Source organism: Petaurus breviceps, unplaced genomic scaffold (assembly GCF_028583685.1).
Source record: "Petaurus breviceps papuanus isolate PSGF00001 unplaced genomic scaffold, PetGlider_PUasm1.0 151, whole genome shotgun sequence".
Lineage (NCBI taxonomy): Eukaryota > Metazoa > Chordata > Mammalia > Diprotodontia > Petauridae > Petaurus > Petaurus breviceps.
In genome coordinates, this window is record NW_027185712.1 from 16311565 (window position 1) to 16337811 (window position 26247).

General features: G+C 36.7%; 1 protein-coding gene across 4 annotated transcripts in view; it reads right to left on the reverse strand.

The window, feature by feature from the left end:
* The window catches only part of GALNT1 (polypeptide N-acetylgalactosaminyltransferase 1), a 208742-nt gene that overhangs the window by 41218 nt on the left and 141277 nt on the right, over positions 1 to 26247 (reverse strand). For all 4 annotated transcript variants that reach the window (XM_069075957.1, XM_069075954.1, XM_069075952.1 and 1 more), the window contains exons 5-6: positions 8501 to 8708; positions 5725 to 5895 (exon numbers count right to left, since the gene is read on the reverse strand). In XM_069075957.1, the coding sequence (XP_068932058.1) occupies positions 5725 to 5895; positions 8501 to 8708 (379 nt within the window). The remainder of the gene's footprint in view (positions 1 to 5724; positions 5896 to 8500; positions 8709 to 26247) is intronic.

Genomic DNA, 26247 nt, shown 5'->3' on the forward strand with positions numbered 1-26247 from the left:
ACACACACACACACACACACACACACACACACACACACACACACACACAAACAACTAGGCGCGTAACCTTGGGCAAGTTATTTAACCCCAATTGCCCTCCAAAAGGCAAAAAAAAAAAGTTTAAAATTAGTTTTCATAGAGATTTGACAGGGAATTGTGGGGAACTTAGTGGGCTGAGGCCTCGCAGACATGCTAAGAAATACTCTGTGTGGAGACCTGAAACTCCAAGTCATCAGAAAAATTATTTTAGTTTAGTTGGCAGCTATTGTATGAGAATCAAACACTTTATCTGGACCAGCTTTAAAACACTATATAAATATCAGCTATTAATGGAGAGACCAAGGAGGCAACATATGAGGAATCAACCAGTAAAGAATAGCTGGTTCAAAAAAGGAGAAGCAAATATGAAAGCCTCTTGGGGAATAAATGAAGTTATCTACAGTGATCGAAATGATCCAGTGACAAAATGGGGGAAAAGCCAACTCGATTATCTTTGGGAATCTCCTGAAATTTATTATCTGGTTAGTTATGTTGAGTTTAGACACCTCTTCATCCATGTTCCCTATCTCCAGTTGTACTATTAACAGCTGAAAGGCAAAATTAATTTCTTGAAAGGAACAGAAAGAACAATGGAAAAGTACTGAATCCTATCTAATGTAATGTCTGAAAGAGTAAAAGTACTTAATTGGTTAGATCTGGAGGTTTAAAGGGGTGGAGTGGATTCAGGACTCAAATCCCAATTCCAGGTTGCTTCATCAGACTCACTTGCCTATTTCAAGACTCTGGAGGAATAAGGCAATGAAAAGGGCTAAGGAATAAAAAACAAAGACTCAAATCAGGTTCCAGGGATTGGAACTGGTTTGGGCTCTTTCATAGTATAGTCAAACTATTCTGAAGGGCGTGGGGGAAGAGAGAGGTGGGAGAGAGGAGAAAAGGTCTTACAGCTTAATATGGGAATTTAGTGAAGTTGGATACTGGTTGCAGGATATAAAATATACTACTAAATATCATCAACATTCCTGTATATTACCAACAAAACCTAGCAACAAGAAATAGAAAGAGAAATTCCAGTAAAAATAACTATAGACATAAAATATTTGGAATCCAACTAAATCAAAACAAACACAGGAAGTATATGAATCCAAGTCTTTGCAGAAATACTGACCTAAATAACTTGAGAAATATTAATTGTTCATGGGTAGGTTAAGCTAATATAACAAAAATGACAATACTACCCAAATAAATTTGCTTATTTGGCATACCACCAATCAAACTACCAAAGGATTATTTTTTTTATAAAGGTAGAAAAAAATAATGAAATTCTTATTGGAGGGAACATAAGATCAAGAATCTCAAAAGTAATTATGAAAAAGAGTACCAGAAAAAAAGTACTATCTGTGCAGGAAATCGAACTATACAAAAAGTAGTAATCATCAAAACTATTAAAAAAAAAAGGCTCATTAGGTATACAGATTAGGTATATAACACAAAGAAACAAATAAACCCGGCAGCATACTGTCTGATAGTCCAAAGACCTGTTACTGGGGTAAGACTCACTGTTTGATAAAAAGTGCTGGAAAACTGGAAAAGAGATAATTTAATCTATAAAATAATTGAATCCTAGGCACTAGCTGGCTCCTGGAAGCAAGGTGCTTTACAATATGGGAAGAAGAGAAATGATTTGTTTTCCCCCATTCTTTTAAGGGAAGATTGTTGGTTTGTGACAAAATGGCAAAAGTAATTAAATATGTCCTTAGTACTTTCCCACTACTTTTTTTCTGTTTTTTACAGATTTTTTTACTCTCTGCCATATCCTTTCCTGACTGAGCCTTCCAATACAGTATTTATACTATGGCATAATATGGGAGTGGTTAAATAGGACAGAATGTGCCTAACCGTTTTTAATATGTAAAAATTTAGTTCATAATATCTAAACACTTATATATTTAAAAAAAACATTAGAGATCATCACTGGAAAAAAAATTGGATGTAATTTATTCTTTGTAAATTTCTACCAACATGCTGGTACCTTTAACACTAATTCACACCAAGGTGGGAATGGCTAACTGCTATTTAAACTTCCTAAAAGTATATGCATCTCAAATAACATTTATTAACCCAATTCATCTCTAATTGGCAAATTTCAGGTAGTGTTAAAAAAAATTAAGTGAAAATTTCAAGTAGAATGGAGAAAGATAATTAGGGGTGAGTGAACAGGAAGGCAGATTCTTCTCAAGGTCTAGCTTCTGTGAGCTATTACTTCTTTTTAACCATTTCCCTTTTATCTGTTTCTGAACTGATAAGATTCTTTCCTGGCAACAGACCCATCAGTAAGGGGAAAAGACAGGACAGTCACTTATAAACACAAATTATTTGTAAGCTCAGGGTTTTCAAACAAGGATTGCTAGTACTCTAACAGAAAAGATTTCTGGTGAAAATTTTAATGTGCTGTCAAAATTTGTATTACAACAAGATCCAAGTATATTTAAAGTAAAAGAATCTCTCCATCCTAGTGTTCAAATCCTATGTCAACAGGTATTAAAAAAAAGTTTAAAATTTTCCACCCAATGTTTCTCTTTAAAGTTTTCATGTAAAACCATAATCTTTCAAAAACTGATTTTTAATTAAAAAGTGTAAAATTATGCCAAAATTTTAATGCATATGTTTAATTTGTGTGTCCCTTTATAAATAATATTTTACCCATGAATCATATCATGTATTTTCTCAAGTACTTTCTGATTCATATTGAATTTGGATTAGGAAGTATCTACAGCTATTATCATACAGGATCACCATTTGGGACTTCCCCTAGAAAAGATGATTGTACAATATAAAAAAAATCGCAAATTTATTAATGTGGCTGTATTAGTATTACATTATAGAAAACACAACACAACTGAAGAAACACAAATTCCTTTTGAAAAACAAACTCCATCTCTGCTGAAAAAAGGAGAGTAAGAATCGTTTCAAATGTAGATCAAGATGGCTTTGGAACGGTTCAAGAAGATAGTGCAGTTTCTAGGGCAAAGAAGATAGAGTGGATGCTAAGAAAGAAGTGGAAAAAAAAGCATCAGTTATAACTACTGATTCCTTCAGCTTCAGACTTGTTTTCACAAACAGAGAGAAGAAAAACACTCTATAGGAAGACCACAGGAAAAAGAAAAGATTCCATCTAATAAGGTAATTGTGAGTAAGGAAGATTTTGTTATCCTTTTTAGGGTTTAGTTCTCATAATCTATGGCCATAACATTCTGTAGTTCCCAGATTTTAGATAATATTTCCCAGGCTCATGACTTGTAAACTACTGAGACTGCACAGTGAAATATGGGGATGAGATAATGTGATTTTTACTATGTTTGTGCTGAATGATGATATTGCTAAGGTTAACCTGTGAGGTTATTGCTGGCAATATGCTTTCTTTGTCTTTTATCCTATAAATCAAGAGGGCACTGGTCAGTAAGTGGGGATTTGGGTAATGCATAGAGGAATGCATGTACCTGCCCCAACTGGCCTCCCACTGAGTCTTGAGGGACTTTAGGGGAGTGCACAAGCTGTGCCTCGACAGACTCCATTGAGATGCAGGGATTGTTGGCCCCCCGCTTTTTACCCACCTTTGTGAGATGGCTGATTAGGGGATCCTGTAGGAGTTGGTGCTCCCATTATCAGGAATCCATTTAGAAGAAAAGACTAGAATAAAGTAAGTTTATTTAACCCCTTATTATGACTATGTTCCTGTCTTCCTGGATCAAGAATGAACCTGTGCTAGAACACCTGCTAGCAGCCCTCCTGTGTTTCCCGTATGTCTCTAACAATTGGCACAGTCGGTGTTGACCTGTGAAGCAGTAATAAAACAATAAAGTCCAAGAAACTAGGGGTTGAGGTACAAAAATATCTTTCTTGTGGGAGCAGTTCCAGTGGGAAGCAAAGAAAGAAGAATAGAAAAAGAAAACTTAAAAGAGAGTGTTTTATTAACCAAATGAAAAAATTAACAGAAAGATTTGGACCCCTGTGGTCAAGAGGCCCAAGGCAGCATACTAAATAAGGGTTATTACCTAGAGGATGAGTTGAACTTTGACTAAAGGAGAAACAAAACACCATATGCATGGCTTACCAGGAAAAAATAGTGGGGAAAAAAGAGAAAGGAACATCTACTCTCCCCTCCTCAAAAGTTTCATTCCCACTAGGTTGGTAAGTTTCAAGAATAGGATGATGGAGAAAAAATTTAAATGGATCTACATGGGACATTGGGGTGTTCTTAATTATTACAGGAGCCAGAAGCAACATTCCTTTTCCTAATTAGATCACGAACTCAAATAATAACGAGGTCATGTAACATTTAACAACATCTAACTTTATGAGTTATTAAAGCAAATCAGTAAGCAATAAGTCAATGTTACAAACTGGTTTAAGTTTCACATTAAACTTCATAGCAGAATTCAAGCTTAGTTATTATGTTCATAGACTGGCACAATTAAGGCAGGGTTTTACTTAAGCAAAAACTGACCACCTTTCACAACAAAATAAACACAACTCTGATTTATTAATCTGCAAATCATTCATTTCTATTATAGATATAAGCCCTTAGGAAGATCGAGAGAATGAATGTAGGGCAGGAGAGGGGAGAAGGAGAGAACCAACCAAGCAGGTCCACACTTTGGCTTGAGATTATACATCAGGGAGGTAGTATTGCATTATGGATAGAGCACTAAAGCTAAGATTTAGAGCTCAGAGGTGTGGGTTTGATTCCCACACTCAGGTACTTATTAGCTGTGTGACCATGTTTAAGTCTTCTAACCTCTCAAAAGACTCAGTTTCATTATCTGTAAACTGGGGATAATATCACTAGCACAATCTATGCTCTGCAAACCTCAAATTCACGAGGAAGCAAAAGAATACAAAGATATTTTCAGCAATAATTTTCAAATGTACAGAAACTTATTTTTTTCTATAAAATTTTTATGTATTTATAGAAGAGAGGGAAAAAAATGCTTCTTTTTTTAAAAGGCTGATAGAATTTTTATTTTTAAAGAATTCCTGGGGTGGGACGGCTAGGTGGCACAGTGAATAGAGTGCCGGCCCTGGAGTCAGGAGGACCTGAGTTCAAATCCGGCCTCAGACACACAAAAAAAAAACTAGCCATGTGACCTTGGGCAAGTCACTTAACCCCAATTGCCTTACCTTCCCTGCTCCAAAAAGCAAAAAAAAAAAAATTCCTGGGGTGGCTAGATGGTACAGTGAATAGAGCAGCAGCCCTGGAGTCAGAAGGACCTGAGTTCAACTATGCACTCAGACATTTAACACTTACTAGCTGTGTGACCCTGGGCAAAACACTTAATCCCAATTGCCCTGCCTTCCCCCCTCCAAAAAGAAAAAAAAGAATTCCTGTGATTTTACTGCTAAAGGGAATGCCCAGTGAGGAGATTCTATCAACTAACACAGATCAGCACCCACTTTGCAATTTAGAGAACTATTTGGACACTGAGAGGGTCACACAACAAGTAGGTATCAGATGTAGAATTTGAACTCAGGTCTTCCTAACTCTAAGGTGAGCTCTCTATTCACTATATCATAAAAAATGTGAATTCTAGAAATAAGCTTTAAAATTCCAGATTTTTATTTTCTTAATTTTACCCTTTTTGGTACTATTTATGAAACATTTTAGTCTCCTGAAAGCAACATGTCAGGGAAATTTTTTTAACAACATAAACAGTCATTTAACTATACCTGACAGGAAGAGTTCTATCACCTTTCCTTCTGTCCATTTCTCTCTGGGGAACAGGATACCAGCGGAAATTCAACTTCCAATTGAATCCACCATATGTCATATCAGAGCCTGCCATGTACTCAAAAGTATCATCACTGATAACATCAATAATAGGACACACAACTGTTCTCCTAAAGAAACATATGAAAAGCAATTAATGTAATACATTCTGTAAGAAAATGAATCACACACTATAAGAAAAATTATTTATTTCATTTATACATAAAAAGTCTCCTGTGCACAAAGAGTATTTACTAAGTTATGACAGAACATATCATTTGGGAGAATAATCATCTTAGCACAATTACTGGAGAGAAGACACTTGACCTTATCTCCTCTAAACTGTTGATTCACTATGGTCAAATCAATTTTTTGATGTTTTTGGTCTGCAGTCACAAAAGTACTGCTTATTATTCATTTATTCAGCAGATATTTAAGTGCTCGTGACAGAGCATGGAGGGCAAAAAGCAGCCAAGAGACACAGGCTTGGCCCTTGAAATGAGAGTCTTGGCTGGGGAAACAAAACAAACAGATGTGAATCATCTAGAAAACAATACAAGGTAGTAATACTAATCTGCAGTAGATTTGAAATACCACATTTCAAAGAGGGAAGAAACTGGAATGGAAACAGCCATGAGGTGGTTCTTAAGGTAGAATCTTAAGGGTTTTAGGATTATATTGACAAAGAAAGAGGAGGATGTTCCAGGCTAACTTAATACTTAGAGGCAGAAAAGAAAGATTAAGCATGACATATAATAGGGGACACAGATAAAATAACTACCATGACTCTGCTTGAAGCAACAGGAATATATGTACTGAACTGGTACCAGCAATTCTAACCGCTAGGCTAATACAGTCCTATTTTGGGTGGTCCTTGTCAATTGCCTATAACACATACTGTGCTATTATCCACTTCAGATGGGTCACTGACAGAAATATTAGGGAATATAAACAAAGTAGGTCCTACACTACAAAGGACTCACAAAAACTGTAGAAATTCATTAATTTTTCAATTGAAAAAGACTAAAGTAAGCAATTTTTATATTTCATTTGGGGGTCCAAATCTCTAAAAACTATAGGAAAATTGGATGTGCATGAGAATGTAAACTCCTTGTGAATAGTGATCATTTCACTCATTTGTATCTGTATTTCTCATGCCCAATATATATGGTGCCTGGTACACAGTAAGAGCTTAATAAATGATTGTTGATTGATCACTATAAACATTTACTCAATTCAGTATTTTAATCACTAAGTAATGTTAAAATACATAATTCAATAAGATAAAAAAATTCTGTGAATAAATATTCCCAAGTCTTAAAATAAGTTATCCTAAAGTTTTAAAGAAATTTTTCTTTTAGTTACGTAAAAATTTAATAATAATTGAAAACTATTTCATAATAATAATCATGCAGTCCTTTAGGCTACTCACAACTTTTTCTATAAAATAAATGATACTAGTTAATACTTTTAAAAATTGTAGGTGAACAAAAATATCTGTGAACCTGAAAGTTAAAAATATTTTACCTGTAGGATGACATTAAAAGTAGTGTGGATTAAAAAATATATTAATCATCTAAATTGTTTTTATTTTTGTATTTTTTGGCTGAGAAACACTAAAGTACTTTATTCTATTACTTCATCAGCTATACAAGTACCATCATATTAGATTTAAAACAGAAATGGTTTTGGAGTTGTAGCCAAATATCATTTTATACAATGTCCTGACTATATGGCTAAGAACAGAGTAAATGTATGAAAATATACAATTCTCCCCAGAATTCTATACCTAGGTTACTGAATACCTTTTGTAGAAGCTAATTTAGAATAAGAATTATTAGAGATTTGGGGAAGAAATAGAGAAAATGGTGGTTAACTAGGGGTAGGTAGGATACACTATAGGTAGCAACATTCGACTTTTGGGAGAAATATGCAGATTAATGTTTTTTTTTGCTTTTTGGAAGGCAATTGGGGTTTGTGACTTGCCCAAGGTCACATGGCTATTTTTTGTGTCAAGTGTCTGAGGCCAGATTTGAACTTGGGTCCTCCTGACTCCAGGGCCTGTGCTCTATTCACTGTGCCACCTAACTGCCCCATAGATTAATTCTGCATTTAACATTTACAATGCTAGTTCTAATATACTACGAAAGCGATTTACTAAATCAACTACTTGGCTTATAAGTGCCAATTAAAAAAAAGTTTTAATATTATTTAGTTCTTGTGATAGAGGTTACTCTAAAGTAATCATTTTCTTTTACCCTTCCTTTTCCCATTTCTTTTCTCTTCATGGTTTCCCATTAAATTCTTTCTAGTTTTGCTTTCCAACACTAAGCAGTAGGAAAGGAAGATCTAAAAAATTCCTATCTCTCAGGGAGTATTCCTGAATTATATCAATGAGCAAGAATGACAAAGAGAGGAAAGTCAACTGATTTCCAAGTTAAGAAATTTCACTTTGTCTCAACCAAGCTATCAATGTAGAAAGGAGGGAGGCTACAATTAACTTTCCAGGTAGGAAGATATAACTTTCTAAAAGTGAATATTACTGGAAAAAGTATTTCATAATTAAAGGAGGAAATATGATTTATACCCCAAATAATACAGAACACATCTGCTCTAACAAACCCAGCAAGAATATTTATCATGTCATTTACTCTGTGTTGAAGTAAAAACTATTATGTTACATAGTAGGAATGCACTAAAATCAGTCTGAAAGAATATTAGTTTCCAGATAATTACCTGTCAACTTTGATTCTTGCCAAGAGTGGTTCCAACCATCCTACTGTACACTCACAATGAGCATCTAAGAAGGTGATGACCTGCCCTTTAGAAACAGCAGCTCCCTTTAATCTGGCTCTGATCAGTCCAGAGCGTTGCTCCATTCGAATTACATGAACTGGGACTTTCAATTTCCTTACATAACTCTCCAGAGGTCTCTTTAAGAAGTCTGAAAAGAAAAATGACAAAAATTAGGCATAAAAAGTTGAATTAGTTATTGCTTGAATGCTAGGGAAACTTTGGTTTACCCTTATTTGGTAATTTGGTTTACCCCTTGAGTTTAGGGGAGGGAGAAGGGAGTGTAAGAGAAGTAAACAAAGAAAGAAAACTGAAAGGATGTTTTATACTATGCTTGAAAACTCCATTAAGTAGGGGCAGCTAGGTGGTACAATGGAACTGGCCCTGGAGTCAAGAGGATCTGAGTTCAAATTCTACCTTAGATACTTCCTACTTATTTGATCCTGGGCAAGTCACTTAACCCCCATTGCCTCCCCCCCGCCCCCCTTAACCACATCACCAAAAAAGGGTAAACCAAACCCCCCCCCCCCACTGCAAAAAAAAAAAAAAAAAGAAAGAAAGAAAGAAAGAAAAGAAAAAAGGAAATTCCATTAGAAAGAGGAGTTTACACTCTGTCTGGAGAGACAGAGAACACATGTATAACAACATACAGATATGAGGTAGTTAGGGAGGAAGTGCAGTAGCAACTGGAGGAATCCAAGAGGTAACAAGCACAACTAGGTGAGCAGGTATCTTAAAAACAAAGAGGAAAATCTCAAGATGATAAAGGACCTCAGAGGTTATCTAGCCCAGCCTATATTTAAACACGAATCCCCTTTACAACATCTAGTATTCTTGAAAACCTCTACTGATGAGTAATTCTACTGCCTCATTTCACTTTTCTCGATCGTTCTAATTGGCAGGGAGTTTTTTTCTTACATTGAAATAAAAACTAACCTCCAAATTCCACCTATTGATCCCAATTGTATCCTGTGGGGTATCCAAGCGTTAAGCCAAATCCCTCTTCCATGTGAGGTCATTAAAAAAATACTATATTATAGCTCTCATGTCCCTTTTAAGTCCTTTCAATTCTAAATTAAATATATTTAGTTACTTAAACTGAAGTTCATATGGCGTGTCCTTCCCCCCTTTTACCAACTTGGTAGCCAGTATTTAGGCATATTCTAAAAGGTCAATACCCTTCTCAAATTATGGTACCTGGAACTGAACAAAACATTCCTGATATCATGGATGTGACAAAGTACAATGAGACTATGACCTTCCATTGGTCTGGACACCATGTTACTCTAGCATAACCTAAGAATATTTACTTAAGCATCTATTAAGTGCTGGGGATATAAAGAAAAAAATCAAAGTGGTAATGTATGCATGATGACGTCAATGGTCTTCTTCCTCCCATTTCTTTCCTTTTTTTAAAATATTTTACTTCTTAATTTTTAGTTTTCAACATTCATTTCCACAAGATTTTGAGTTACAAGTTTTATCTCCCTGTCTTTTCCCCACCCCCACCCCAAGATAGCAAGCCTACTGAATACCCCTTCTTCAATCTGCTCTCTCTTATATCCTCCCCAATCGTCGCCCTAACTTTCTATCAGGGCAATATGGATTTCTATACCACAGTGCCTGTATATCTTATTTCCCAATTACATGTAAAAAAACAAAATAATTTTTAACATTTGTTTTTAAAACTTTGATTTCCAGATTCTTTCCCTTCTTCCCTCCTCACCCACCCCCAACTGGGAAGACAAACAATTCAATATAGGTTGTACATGTGTAGTTACGCAAAACGTTTCCATGGTAATTATACTGTGAAAGACTAACTATATTTCCTCCATCCTATCCAACACCCCAAAACAGCAATCCCACTGAATATCCCCTCCCCCAATCTGCTCTCTCCCATATCTTCCCCCATCCCCTCTTCGACTATCCAGTAGGGCACGGTGGCTCTCTATGCCCCAGTGCCTGTATATCTCATTTCCCAGTTACATGTAATATATAATAATAATATGTATGTGTATATATATATATATTTAAACATTTGATTTTAAAACTTTGGATTCCAGATTCTTTCCCTTCCTCCCTTTTACTGACCCTCACTGGGAAGATAGGCAATTCAATACAGGTTGTATATGTGTAGCTATGCAAAACATTTCCATAGTGGATATATTGTGAAAGACTGACTATATTTCCCTCCATCCTATTCCACCCCCCACTTGTTCTATTCTCTTTCATCCCGTCCCTTTTCAAAAGTGGGTGCTTCAAACTTCCCTCCCCCCAATTTGTCCTCCCTTCCATTATCTCCCCTCTACTCTCCTGTAGGGTGAGATACCTTATTTAGTGTGTATGTCATTCCCTCCCTAAGTCGAATTCAATGAGAATAAGGTTGACTCATTCCCTTTTTTCTTCCTGTTCTTCGCCTCCATTGTAACAATTTTTCCTTGGCTCTTCCATATGAGATAATTTACCCCATTCTCTCTCTCCCCATCTCCTCTCATTATATTCCTCTCTCACCTCTTAATTTCACCTTTAAGTATCATTCCTTCCTATTCAATTGATCCTGTGCCCTCTATGTATACCTGTAGATATATATACACACACTCACATATGTATTCATATGTCCATATACTCTCCTATGTAGACATACACACATATCTACTCCCTTCAACTATTTTCATACTGAGAAAAGTTTCATCAGTTACAATTACCATTTTTCCATGTAGGAATGTTAATAGTTCAACTTTGATAAGTTCCTTATGATTTCTTTTCCCTGTTTACCTTCTCATGCTTCTTGTATCCGAATGTCAAATTTTCTATTCAACTGTTTTTTTTTTTTTAATCAAGAATGCTTGGAAGTCCTCTATTCCACTGAATGACCATATTTTCCCTTGAAACATGCTACTCAGTTTTGCTGAGTAGGTGATTTTTGGTTTTAATCCCAGCTCCTTTGACCTCTGGAATATCATATTCCAAGCCTTTCAATCCCTCAGTGTAGAAGCTGCCAGGTCCTGAGTTATCCTGATTGTGTTTCCACAATATTGAAACTTTCTTCCTGGCTGTTTGTAATATTCTCTCCTTGATCTGGGAATTTCAGAACCTGGCTGTAATATTCCTAGGAGTTTTCTTTTTGGGATCTTTTTCAGGAGGTTATCAGTGGATTCTTTCAACCTCTATTTTGCCCTCTGGTTCTAAAATATCAGGGCAATTTTCCTTGAGAATTTCTTGAAGGATGATTTCTAGGTTCTTTTTTTTGATCATGGCTTTCAGGTAGTCGAATAATTTTAAAATTATCTCTCCTGATCCTGATTTTCCAGGTCAGTGGTTTTCCCAATGAGATATTTTACATTGCCTTCTATTTTTTAATTTGTTTGGATCGGTTTAACAGTATCTTGATTTCTCATAAGGTCACTAGCCTCCATTTGCTGCAATCTAATTCTGAAGGAATGATTCTCTTCAATGAGTTTTTGAGATTCTTTTTCCATCTGGCAAACTCAGCTTTTTAAGGCATTCTTCTCCTCATTGCCTTTTTGAGCCTCTTTTGCCATATTGTCTTCAGTCAGGCTGTTGACTCTCATTTCGTAATTTTCTTGCACCGTTCTCATTTCTCCTCCCAATTTTTCCTCCACTTCTCTTATATGATTTTCAAAATCCTTTTAAAGCTCCTCTATGGCCTGTAACCAGCTCATATTTTTCTTGGAAGCTTTTGGTGCAGTTCTGACTTCCCTGTCTTCCTCCTGTTCCATGCTGTGCTCCTTTTTGTCCCCAAAATAGGAGTGTAAAGTTGGATCGCTGTTTGCTTTGCTTCCTCATGTTGCCACACAATTACTTGACTTTTGAGCCTTTTGCCACAGTAGAACTCTGCTACCAGAAATGGGAGCTGTATCCCAAATGCTAGGGTTTTCGCAGCTCCTATAGGTATTAGTTGGGTGACCTCTCTGAAGCCTCCACATGCTCTGGCAAACTGCTCACACACCCCAGGACCTCCTCCCTGGAGAGTGATCCGGATCCAAGCAGGTTAACGCAAGAGCGATTACCCCTCAGATTGATCACTTGGATCCCCTACAATCTGCAGACCAGGAGCCCTGAAACAGCTACAAGGTGGGCAGCTGCATGGCCACAGCGCCTCATACACTTCTCACCCCAGGGGCAAAGGGTGGATCACACTCTCGAATTCCCAGGTCCCAAAGTCCACACTGCACTGAACTCTCACTTTGTCCTTAGCATCTATGAGTTGATAATTCTGGAAACCACCACAGCTGCTGGTGATCTGAAGTCCCTCCAGCCGGTGGCTGGTCAGGCCCGCCCTGAGGCTAAAACCTCTGGCTCATATGGGGTTGGGTTTGGCTCCCAGAGTGCTGAGCTAGCCTCTTCCTGCCTGCCTGTTGGACTGTCCTCGGCAGGAGGTTAGCTTCCCTCTATCATTTTGTGGGTTATGTAGCTCAAAAGTTTGTCTAGAGCCATTTTTTACATGAATTGGAAGAGGTGGCAGCCAGAGCTGTGGGGAAGTCCTGTTTCTACTCCCCCATCTTGATTCTGCCCCTTCCTCCCATTTCTTAACTGGGAAAAAATTCATCCCATGATATAAGCTGAATCTCCTAAAAATCTTGCATTCAGTGGGAGTGGTGGTGGTGCAACATATGTAAAGAAACAAATATACAAAATAAATACAAGTGCGATCGGTAAAATATGGCGCTTGGGCTGAACTTTTAAGAAAAGCAGGAATTCAAGAGGCAAGGAGGATGGATAACATTCTAAGCATGGGGGACATCCAAGTCAAAGACATAAAATAGAAGAGGCAGGGCTTGTGTGAGGAGCAAACTAGTTTGGCTGGACCACAGAGTACAAGAATGGAATTAATATAGACGAGCCCTGGAATGATAGGTTGGAGTAGAGTTATAAAAGATATTTTTAAAAATACATAAATGGAGATAATATAAACTTTTTTAGAGGGAATGAGTGAAAATAAAGATGTAATTGCTTTTTTCATATCCATGTTCACAGACTTCCTGAAATCCATTCATGGATGCTAGGTTAAGAATACCTATACTAGTTCTGCAACCAACATGGCAGAATAAGCAGTAAATTACTGTCACTCTCCCATACTGACCTCTGAAAAACTCAGAAAACAGTGCCCAGGAAAAATCTTGTAATAGCGGAAAAGATGCGATGGAACTCTCTTTTAGCCTGGGAAACTTGGAAGATAGGCAAGAAAGGTCCATATCACTCACATAAAAGTTAAGTGCATTCCAGAACAGGAAGCATCCCAGCAAGCCAGCAACAAGCCCCACCTCAGCAAAAAAAGTGGAAGGTCCTGAGCCCCAGCATGGTGGAGCAGGTAAACGCCAACACAAGGATCCCTCAGGTGCCATAGCATAGTCAGGGAACTGGCAGATTCCAGCCTGGGGAACCACCAAAAGCACTGGGCACAGCCCAGCTGGGCAGGCATCCTCCAGCAACAGCCCTCTATGTGCTAGTGGCTAGACCTCCATGTGCTTCAGTGTAGCCCAAGTAGGGAGGTATCCTCCAGAGGCCAGACCTCCACATGCTTTAGTGTAGCTCTAAGGAAGCACAGAAAAATCCCACCTAGCCTCAGCACACGCCAGACACCACCAGTAGGTTCCTAGCTTAGCACCAAGTAAGCTGCCAGACCCCTACAGCCTGCAGCTGCCAGCACCTGAGGAATCGAATCAGCACACAAATCCAGGGACCAGTCCCCTGGCCCCCACATAAGAAGCTTGGGTCAGTTCCCCAGAAGCAGAGCTCAACTTTAAAACCCTAGAAATAGGCAAACAACATGAGCAAAAAGCAAAAATGAATGCTGATCACAGACAGTTTCTATAGGAACAGGGAAGATCAAAACACAAACTCAGAAGAGAACATTGTTATAGCTACATCTGAAATCTCAAAGTAGAATATGAATTGGTCTCAAGCCCACAGAACCTTCTTGAAGAGCTCAAGAAAGATTTTAAGTCAAATAGGAAAGAAATAAGAAAAACTGAGAAAAGAAATGAAAGGTACGTAAGAGAGAGTCAACAGCTTGGAAGAGGACGAAAACTGACTGAAGAAAACAATTCCTCAAAAATGGGAAAAAAATCCACTGAAGAAAACAATTCCTTAAAAAGCAAAATTGGCCAAATGGAAAAAGAGATACAAAAATTCACTGAAGAAAAAAACTCCTTTAAAAGTAGAATTAACCAAATGAAAAAGGAGGTGCAAAAGCTAACTGAAGAAAACAATTTCTTAAAAATTAGAAATGGGCAATTGGAAGCTAATGATTCTATGAGACATCAAGAATCACTCAAACAAAATCAAAAGAATGAAAAAATAGAACGAAATGTAAAATACCTTACTGGAAAAACAACTGATCTGGAAAAAAGATCCAGGAGAGATAATTTAAGAATTAGTGGTCTACCTGAAAGCCATGATCAGAAAAAGAACTTGGACAAGCATCTTCCAAGAAATTATCAAAGACAACTGCCTGATGTCCTAGAACCAGAGGATAAAATAGTCATTGAAAGAATCCACCAATCCCTTCATTAAAGAGATCCCAAAATAAACATTCCAAGGAATACTGTAGCCAAATTCCAGAACTATCATGTCAATAAGAAAATACTGCAAGCAGTCAGAAAGAAATAATTTAAATATTGTAGAGCTAAAATCAGGATTACTCAGGACCCAGCAGCTTCTACAATAAAGGGTCAGAGGGGTTGGAATATGACATTCCAGAAACCAAAGGAGCTTAGATTACAACCAAGAATCAACTACCCAGCAAAACTGAGCACAATTTTTCAGAGGAAGAGATGGACATTCAATGAAAGAGAGGACTATGAATCATTCCTGATGAAAAAAAAACCAGAGCTGAACAGAAAATGTGATCTTCAAATACAAGATTCAAGAGAAACATAAAAAAGTAAACAGGAAAGGAAAAAAACAAACATGTTATTCAATAAGGTTAAACTATTTACATCCCTACATGGGAATATGACACTTGTAACTCTGGAGAACTGTATCTTTATTATGACATTTAAAAGAGAGATAGACATAGACAGAGGGTGGGGGTATAAGTTGATGTTGATGTGATGACAAAAAAAAATTAATGGGTAAACAAAAGAGGAATGTATTGGGAAAAGAGGAAGGAGGATGCAGAAAAGGGTAAATTACATCACACAGAAAGGCACAAAGATCTATTACAGTAGAGTAAAAGATGGAAGGGAGGTGAGCATTGTTAGAACCTTACTCTCACTGGATTTGGCTCAAGAAGGGAATACATACATACCCAGTTGGGTATAGAAATCTATATTATCCTAAAGGAAGTAGTAGGGGAATGGGGAAAGAAGATGGAGTGGGGTGAATAAAAAGGAGACAAGAAGTAGAAAGTAGGAAAGAGGAAAGAAAAGGGGGGGGGATGATAGAAGGGAAGGCAGGTTAAGGGAGGTGGTGGTCAGAAGCAAAAAATGGTGAGGAGGGACAGGGTGAAAGGAGAGAGAAAATTATAAATGGGGGAAAATAGGAGGGAGAGAAGGACACATTTAGTAATCATAACTGTGAATATGATGAACTCTCTCATAAAACAAAAGTGGATAGCAGAGTGGTTTAAAAACAAGAATCTTATATGTTGTTTACAAAAAACATCTGAAGCAGTGAGATACACACAGAGTAAAGGTAAAAGACTGGAGAAGACTTTATTATGCTTCAGTTGAAGTAAAAAAAAGCAGGAGTAGCAATCCTGATTTCAGACAAAGCAAAAGCAAAAAACAGATTTGGTTTCAATCTGCAGAGCTGGTTCAATATTAGGAAAACTATCAGCATGATTGACCATACCAATAACAAAACCAACAGAACGCATGTGATTATCTTTACAGATGCAGAAAATGCTTTTGACCAAATACAACACCCATTCCTATTAAAAACACTACATTTCACAGAAATAAATGAATTTTCCTTAAAATAATAAATAGTATCTATCTAAAACCAAAAGCAAGCATTCTATGTAATAGGGTTTAAGCTAAAAGCATTTCCAATATGATCAGGAGTGAAAAATGGACGTCCATTATCACCACTGTTATTCAATATTGCACTAGAAATGCTAACTTTAGCAGTAAGAGGAAAAAAAAGAAATTGAAGGAATTAGGATAGGCAATAAAGAAAGAAAGTTATCACTCTCTGCAGATGACATGATGGTATACTTAGGGGATCCTAGAGAATCAATTAAAAAACTACTTGAAATAACTGACAATTTTCACAAAGCTGCAGGATATAAAATAAACCCACATAAATCATTGGCATTTCAATATATATCACTAACAAAGCCCAGCAGCAAGAGATAGAAAGAGAAATTCCATTTAAAGCAACTGTAGGCAATATAAAATATTTGGAAGTCTACTTGCTGAGACAAACCCAAGAACTATATGAACACAATTACAAAACACTTTTCACACAAATAAAATCAGATCTAAATAATTTAAAAAACATTAGTTGTTCCTGGGTAGGCTGAGAAATGTAATACAAATGACAATTTTACCTAAATTAATTTTCTTATTCAGTGACATATCAATCAAACCACCAAAACAATTACTTTATAAAGCTAGAAAAAATAACAAAATTCATCTGAAAGAACAAAAGATCAAGAATATCAAGAGTTAATGAAAAGAAATGCAAGGAAAAGTAGTCTAGACATACTAGATATAAAACTATTATAAAGCAGCAATCATCAAAATTACTTGGTACTGGTTAAGAAACAGAGTTGTGGATCAGTAGAATAGGTTAGGTATACAAGACACAGTGTACAATGACTACAGTAATCTACTGTTTCATAAACCCAAAGACTCCAGCTTCTGGGATAAAAACTCACTATCTGACAAAAACTACTAGGGAAACTGGAAAATAGTATGGCAGAAACTGGGCAGAGACCAATGTCTGATACCATATACCAAAATAAAGTCAAAATTTAGACATAAGTCAGTATTTAGACATAAGAGGTGATACTATAAGCAAATTAGGAGGGTAAGGAATAGTTTATCTATCAGATCTATGGAGAACAGAAGAATTTATAACCAAATAATACAGAGAACATTATAAAATGCAAAATGGATAATTTTGATTACATTAAATTAAAAAGTTTTTGCACAAAGCCAATGTAACCAAGATTAGAAGGCAAACAGAAAGCTGGGAAACAATTTTTACAGCCAGTGTCTCAGACAAAGGCCTCACTTCAAAGATATATAGAGAACAGAGTCAAATTTATAAGACTACAAGTCATTTCTCCAACTGACAAATGGCCAAACGATATAAACAGGCAGCTTTCAGATGAAGAAATTAAAGCTATCTATATTCATATGAAAAATGCTCTAAATAACTATTGATCAGAGAAACCAAATTAAACAACTCTGAGGTACCACATCACACACATCAGACTGGCTAATATGACAAAACAGGAAAACGATAAATATTGGAGAAGATGTGGGAAAACTGGAACACTAATGCATTAGTGGTGGAGTTGTGAACAGATTCAACCATTCTGGAGAGTAATTTGGAACTATGCTCAAAGGGCTATAAATCCTTTGATCCAGCAATACCACTACTAGGTCTCTATCTCAAAGAGATCATTTAAAAAAGGGAAAAGGACCCACATGTACAAAAAATATTCATAGCAGCTTTTTTCGTGGTGGCAAAGAACTGGAAATTGAGGGAATGTCCATCAATTGGGGAATGGCTGAACAAGTTGTAGTATATGAATATAATGGAATACTACTGTTCTATAAGAAATGATGAACGGGCAGACTTCAGAAAAACCTGGAAAGACTTACATGAGCTAATGTCGAGTGAAGTGAACAGAACCAGGAGAACACTGTACACAATAACAGCAACTTTGATAGACTTAGCTCTTCTCAGCAATGCAATCATTTAAGACAATTCCAAAAGACTGATGATGTAAAATGATATTCACATCCAGAGAAAGAACTATGGAATCTGAATGTAAATTGAAGCATACTACTTTCTCTTTTTTTGTTTTTTTTTTCTTTCTCGTGGTTTTTTCTTTTTATTCTGATTCTTCTTTCACAACATGTGAAAGCCCCTAGGTATAGTGCTAGTATAGTACAGTCTAGCTCTGTATGCAACAATAAATAAATGCCAGATTTGCTGAAGGACTCATACTCTGGCTTTCTTTTTCATAACTACCAAAGTGAGTGTTTTGAAATCCTGCCAGTAAAGTAACCAGAGAATACAGTCTCCACTGTAGCTATTGCTCTGATGATAGGGCTTAACAAGGAAGAAATCTTTCATCTTCATGTGAAAGAAAAGTAAATATTTTTTTTAACTTGTTTCATTTTTTTAAAAAATAGCTTCAGTGAATGAATAAATTTCCAGCCACTTTAAAAAAATTCAGTTAATACCAAACTATTAGCAGCAGCCACTTTTTAAAAATTCAGTTAATACCAAACTATTAGCAGCTAATGTTTCACTCTACTCTTTAAATGACAGACCAAACCCTAAAGCAGCGAAGTTTGCTTTTGTTTTTGTTTTTATACATAAATTCCCATTTCTGACAGCAGTATGCAATTAGGGTAAAAAATAAAATTAGGTAGCAGTATGCAATTAGGGTAGAAAATAAAATGGAAGAAATTTACATAGAGAAAGTTAAGATCATTATTTAATGAATCTATTATAGGAAAATGACTTGGTTATGAGCCTCCCTTTAAACTAAGAGTTTCATCAAACTCAGAAAAAGGAGCTGGACACCAGACCTCAAAGAAATGCATTAGCTCTAAGAAAACATACTTTAGGGATGGGGAAAAGGTAATCATTCCTGCCCAGAGCCCACCTAACTTTAAGATCAGGAGGAAAAACACTGACCTAGTAAAATTTCTTCTATTTCATTTCAGTCAAGCAATGAAGAAAAAACTACAATAGGAAGTTGGAGGGTACAAGGTAGTGGGAAAGGGTAGAAGATAAGGCAAGCGATGATGTGGTAAGACAGTTAGTTGTAGTGCTATGCCAGATAGTAACCCAGTTAGATTAGTCTCAATTCCTCACTATTATACTAGCCTATAAAGCTTAGTGGGTAACACCTTTGGAGGGACAAAAGAAAAAGAACAGAAGATGATAAAGAAAAAAAAACAAAAATAGAAGACCTATGAATTTTTAAAACTGTCTCCAAAACCAGGTTTCACAAGACACAAGAAATTCAGTTTCATTAATTTAAAACCAATTTTTTTTGCTCTTGAACTCCCCTGCAAAAAGAACATAAACAGCTTGTAAGAAGCTTGATTGCTTTACTTACAAGACTCTGAATGGATTTTAGTTGTTTTAAAAAAATTAAATACAGTCCCAAAGGATAAACACTATAAGTGAAGATATTCAAAAGAATGTGACAAGGATGCTAAAGACAATTTCAAAAAAAGTTCCAAAAAAGGTATTTGTACAGTGGTATATATAAGGTATTTACTTTGAAGGCGTAAGTGGTATATATAAGGTGTTTACTTTGAAGGAGATGCAATTAATTTCCACTGCATAAGTTCTGGTATATTCAGCAAGAAACCAATTTTTTACTTTATAATCATGCCCTATACATCACAGCCTTAATATAATATGGGATTCAGGTGATAGGGGATTGGACTCTGTCCAAAAGTATTTTACTAACTGGAAGTCCTAGAAAGAATTCATCTTGATACAGCCTTACTCATCCCACAGTCATACTGCCTAGAGTTGCAAGGGATTCAAGCACAGTAACATTTGTCTATTTTTCTTGCAGTTATTGAAGGTAAATGACAAAGGGCAATAGACCGGTATAAGGTAAAGCAGGCTGCAGCATTTGCCCTACTACTTCCTCTTTTCTCTCCATCTATACCACCTTACTCAGCTTTTCAATTTCATCCTATAGCTAAGCTTTCCTAATTGTTAAGTGAATGCAAACTTACCTAACTCATTTTATCTAGCCAGTCCTTGCCACTCGCTCTACTGCTACCTGCTTAATACCCACCTGCCCTCTCCCCCTTCCACCTTTAGGAACAGTAATCCAATAGAAATCATTGATTCTGGAAAGGGTATGACAGTCAATTGTCATATAGCTCCACTTACTATTCCTGTGATTCCCCAGAACAAAACTTCTATCCCTAGATACGAACTCCTTTTATGTGTTCCCTCCCTATTAGAATGTATGTTCCTTGAAAACTACCTAACTTTTGTATCTGTATCTCTAGTGCTTTGCATGATATGAGACAAACAGTAGGCATTTAATAACCATTTTTTCATTCACTCATTCAAACATCATGATGTCAATAATCCTTCTCTAATGCCCATAATGCAGCAATTTTAAATGGACTGCAGCAGATGACCCCAGACAACTGGCTTGTGGGAAATAGCTACAATACCAAATGAGGACACAATAACTCATCATGGAGCAAAGTTGAAGGATGACAGAGAAACAGTCCTAGCGTTGTCTTGGTATCCATAAACTATTAAAAGACCCAGAGCAAGGCCTTGAACATGTTGGGTAGAGCCTCCATCGAAGTTGTAATAAGGATCTGACAAGAACCACAGAAGATAAGGAACCATGGACAGTCTATGACCTGTACTTCTGTCATCCTCATATTGAGGAGTTCAGTAAATCACGGATCTACTGAAGTGTCTGAAGCTCCTGATCTCCCCCTTTCAGTTACCTCTAATAGTTACTTTTTTTTTTTAAAGCAATCGGGGTGGGGCAGCCAGGTGGCTCAGCGAGTAAGAACACCGGCTCCAGTGTCGGGATAACCTGGGGATCAAATCCGGGCTCAGATACTCAGCACCACACCCAGAAATAACTGGCCGTGTAACCTTGAGCAAGTTACTTAACCACAATTGCTTAATAAAAAAAAATTTGTTTCTTCCCCTAGAAAAGCTTTTGGTCCAGCAGATTTCCACAGAAATCAGATTAATCAGAAAAGGGCATATTTCTCTATACCCCATTACTGACAACCCTTTTGCAGATAAATTCTTCAGCTTCCAATTCAATTCTTTGTTTTTTTTTTTAATCAATGAAAATCCCCCCTATCTTTCCCAGCTTCCTCTTCCCCTGGGAAAGAAAAAAAAAAAAACCCTGTTACATTAAAAAAACAAAAAAAGCCCAAATTCCCACAATGACCATGTCTGCCCCAAATATATCTCAATCTGCTACACTTTGAGGCCATCATATCTCTATCAGCAGGTGGGTAGCATGTTTCATCCTAAGTCCTCTGTAATTGTATTTGGTCATTAAATCGGTCAGAGTCCTTGTGTCTTTCAAAGTTGTTTACCTATACAACATTCTTGTCATCATATAAATTGGTTCTACTTACCTCAACTTGCAACAGTTCATACAAATTTCTCTGAAACCATTAGCTTCATCTTTTATAAACAGCACAACAGTATTACATCACGTTTATAGAGCATAACTTGTTTAGCCATTCCCAAAATGATGAGCGCCCTATCAGATTCCAATTCTTTGCCACCAGAAAAAGTTACTATAAATAGTTTTGTAAATTATCAGAGTTTGTTTCCTTTGGACTAAAAACCTCTCTTAATCTACCTTCTCTCCTATTTCCCTCTCTTTCTTCTTCCCTTTCCCTACCGTTTTCCTGCTTAATGAAAGTATTTGTGTCCAACTCTGTGTGTGTCTTCTTCCCTCCCTTTGCCCAGTTCCAATGAGTGGAGTTCAAGTGCCAGCTGCTTCCCCAATGCCTATCTCCTTGTGTATAAAGATTTCTACCCAAGCACACTGATTATGTGAAATAACAATTCATTCTTCCCCTTCTTTTAATTGGACTCCCTCTATGACCCCTGATGACAGGCTCTTATCAGGATACATGTACCATTTCCTGATAACAGAATTTAAACAGTTTATCATTGGTTCTTCTCTTTTCATAGAAATGCATGTAGCTCCCTCCTGACCCTGACTGTCCCCAGTGGGCACAAAGATAGTTCAGTCCATCTCCCTATGCTGACCCAGGCTGAAAAAATAATTCAGAGATATAATTTTTTTTTCCTCATCAAGATTCTGTTTGCTGCGTTTTCTAGATTCATTTGGAGGAACTGGGGGGGGCAGGGTTTAGGGGGAGTACACAGCATTTCTTCCTGCTATTCCACCATCTTGGCTCTATCACTTCAGAGCTGTTTTAATTTATATTTTAATGATTATTAGTGATTAGGTAACTTTTTCATACTGCTACTGATAATTCTTTCAATCTAATTGAAGGACTTAATATGTAAGGAAACAAGTTGTAAGAGGAGACTTGATGTCAGAGATAATAGTGGGGAGGAGTGATAAAACTGTACCACTTGAGGGATAAGATATATCTTCAGAGGAAAAAGCTTTACTGATAAGTCTGAGGTTTCTCAAAAGAATGAACTGAATCATTCTTGTCAGCTATTACAATAGGTTACTATGCAGGTTGGATCACCAGGAAGTAGGAAAAGAATAGTAATTACAGATTATAACTGCAGAACCAACCAGATATTTCAGCAGGAAGCTACGTCTAAGCAAAAAAGTGTTCTGTTTTGTTTTGAAGTACTGAGAGGGCAAAAGAAAACAGGTGGTTAACCTATGGATTCTAAACAGAGAGGTCTGACTGACTCTAAGCAAAGGCCATTCTGTATCCACAAATAGGTTCTAACTTTAGAGAATAGAGGATGTTCAATTTCCTTGTAGCAGAATGTGTGTTCTGTGAAAGCTATAAAGAAGTATTCTTTTAGAAACCTGATGACAAAAATGTAGCCAGAGGAAACAAAGAGCTGTTAGTATATTATTCTTTCTTTCAGCAACTCTCCATAGAAAGATTGAGATCTCAATCTCTCCAGGAAAAAGTTAGCAGCGGACAAGTTTAACATGAAAATCTCCATTAACATGCAAGCCTCTTATAGACTTTGAGGAGGAATTAGGGTGATTCATGACAATAATTTTGTTTTAAATGATTCTAGTAAAAAAAAAAAAACCGATGCTTTTCAATAAGAATCTGAGTTTGGAAAACCTTCCCAAGAAGGAAAAACTTTAAACAATAAGATTAAAAACAATAAAATTTTTTACTAGTGGGAAGTAGAAAATAAAAAGCATTGAGATGCAACTTGACTGACTAAATGCTGAAGATCAGATGGACATAATGATAGCAGGCAAACAACAGTACTATAGCAAGGGGTCACAGCCTGTCGATGCTTCTTGTCTTCTGCGGTTAGCTTTTCTGGTGCTGTAACCACCAGGACAACCTAGCTAATTGGCAGGAAAAAAACTCTACTTGCCAGTGTCAATGACTTCAACTTGCCAGCTGGGCTACTAAAAGTCACTGAGTTTTAAAATAAATTGTCTTCCTTTCCTTTGGAGGAGAAATCTATCTGAATAACTAAAGCTCACCAAAACTAAGCATTTCTTGTACCTTATGCTTTCTGAAAGGCTTCTCAAGGAGTTCAAGTCAGTTTAAATTTTAACTTAAACCATGATGATCTTTGGACAAGGTATTCCACTGTTCTTTATTCCAGGGACAGTGTAGATCTGTGGCCTGGAAGAGCAAAAAATATGCTATCCTATTGTCTACTTCTACTAATTTGCTATTAATTTTGACTGATTCTACATAAAGGATTAAAATATTCTTTTATTTGCCACATGTCTATTTGACAATTTTTATGGTAGGCATGATGGTCTGTCTTTCTATGAAAAAGTTAAGATGGAAGGCCTCTTCTAAATGAAATCTGACACTTAAGGCCTCAAAGCAGAATGTGTGCTCTCCCCAATCAATAGGAAAATATTCACAGACACATACCTGATCTGAGGAATGAGACACAGGGGAGGTGATTTTGAAAAGTATAACACTATAAACTGCCCTTGAGACTTGTGAATACATATAATCATGAATAAATAGGGTTGAAAGTTTTGGTACCACAAGGCTTAGGAAAGCATAATGGATGCTTGGTGGAGGCAGGAATCACATCCGCTGATGCTGTTATGAAGCCTAGAAGATGGTGTTAGCACAGGGCTGAGATTTGGGAAATAACTAAAGTGTCCTGTTCATTGTACTAAGATTTGGGTAACAGAGTTTGGAAGAAAACTTTTTCTTTTATCTTGGGTTTAGATTTGCCTCCATTTCAGTTTTTAAGAGAGAGCAATCTAGACCCACCAAAGGATCATTAGAAACCTGGGGATGAAAAGATTCTAGGTGATAACACAGCCCAATATATCCTCTTCATTATTAACCAATTATCTAAGTAATGAGAGTTAGTTAACAAGATTTGGTGAGCTACAACAACCACAAATACTTTGAAGAAGTATTACGAAGAGCCTTACGACATGCCAAGGGGGAGGGTAGGAAGCAGTGGCTGATATCTAAATTCTAGATGGACAGAAGTATAGAGCATGCATCTTCTAGATCAGGAGTTCTTAACTCGGGATCCAAATATAAATTTCCCTTCCACAGCCCTGGATGGGGAAAAAAAAAAGAATTACTCTTTATTTCACTAATCTCCAACTTAGTATTTCCTTCAATTATTTAAAAACACTATTCTAAGAAGAGGTTCAAGACAAAAAAAAGTTAAGAACTCTTGCTCTAGGTCTAAGTCAAAAAAATCAAACTTTCTCCCACTTAGTAGGAATGTTTGTACATAGACACCAAACATAAAACATCCCTCAACTATCAGAAATTTCATGCCTTGAAGTATCAGGTGGGTCTAGACTCTATAAATTTCCAAGGAGCTATAAATGGAAAGAAAAAAAAAGCCCACATCTCTCAGGCTTTATGCTAGAATTACTGTGGAAGAAATATACAAGCTGGGCCTCTAAGTTTCCAGAAGAGGCAAGGACTTGAGTTAGCTTTCTTTTGGGGCAGTAGCCATAAAACATGACTAAGTAACCTCATCGGATCATACAGATAACATTAAAGATATGGGCGATGCCACTGACCTTTTTGGTCGGGGCTTAGGATTCCTGTTTCCTTGATTATTTTGGTTCCACTTGCCTGAATTATAGTGTCACAGAATGTTGGACTGACTCACCCTGTGCTTTGGGAGAAAAAGTGGTTAGACTTTCCCTGAAGGTCCCTATGGACTCTATGAAGCAGAGATAAAGACTGATCCTCCTAGTCAATTTTCTTGGGGAAAAAAAAGAGAAGCTGATTAGTTTGTTTGAGTTCAATGTGGTGTCACATTTAAGTAGAACTCTATATAGTCAGGACCATCATTCTAATTTCTAAATCATCCTCAGGGTATAGGGATATGAAGACTGGAAGGATATAAGTAATTTAATAATATTACTGATTTAGGGCTCCAGTTAATAAGACTAATCTAGAATTAGATCGATTTAGGAGTAAAAACACTACCACATGTTCTATTTCAAAAGATAAAACAAGAAGGTTTGGTCAGTAATTGTTTCCATGCGCTATCTTTCTTCATGGGAGAGAATTTTTCCCAGTAAGAAGTGGAAACAAAAGAAGGGTCTGGTGAAAGGCAATAGTCCACACCTCAGTTTCTTTATCAAAAGAAAATTTCTACCTTAGCTCAGAGATGAAATTAATGTATCCCTTACTCAATGGATACTCTTCTTGAATAAGGATATGTATAGGGAAGGGACATCAAGTACAAAGTAATGCAAAAGAAGTTTTTCCTCTTAGGTTAACAACCAAACCTTCAGACTATGATGTACTCTTGGTTCAGGGGTACAAAAAAATGATTCTTGCTTTTCTATAGAAGGAAAAATTGTA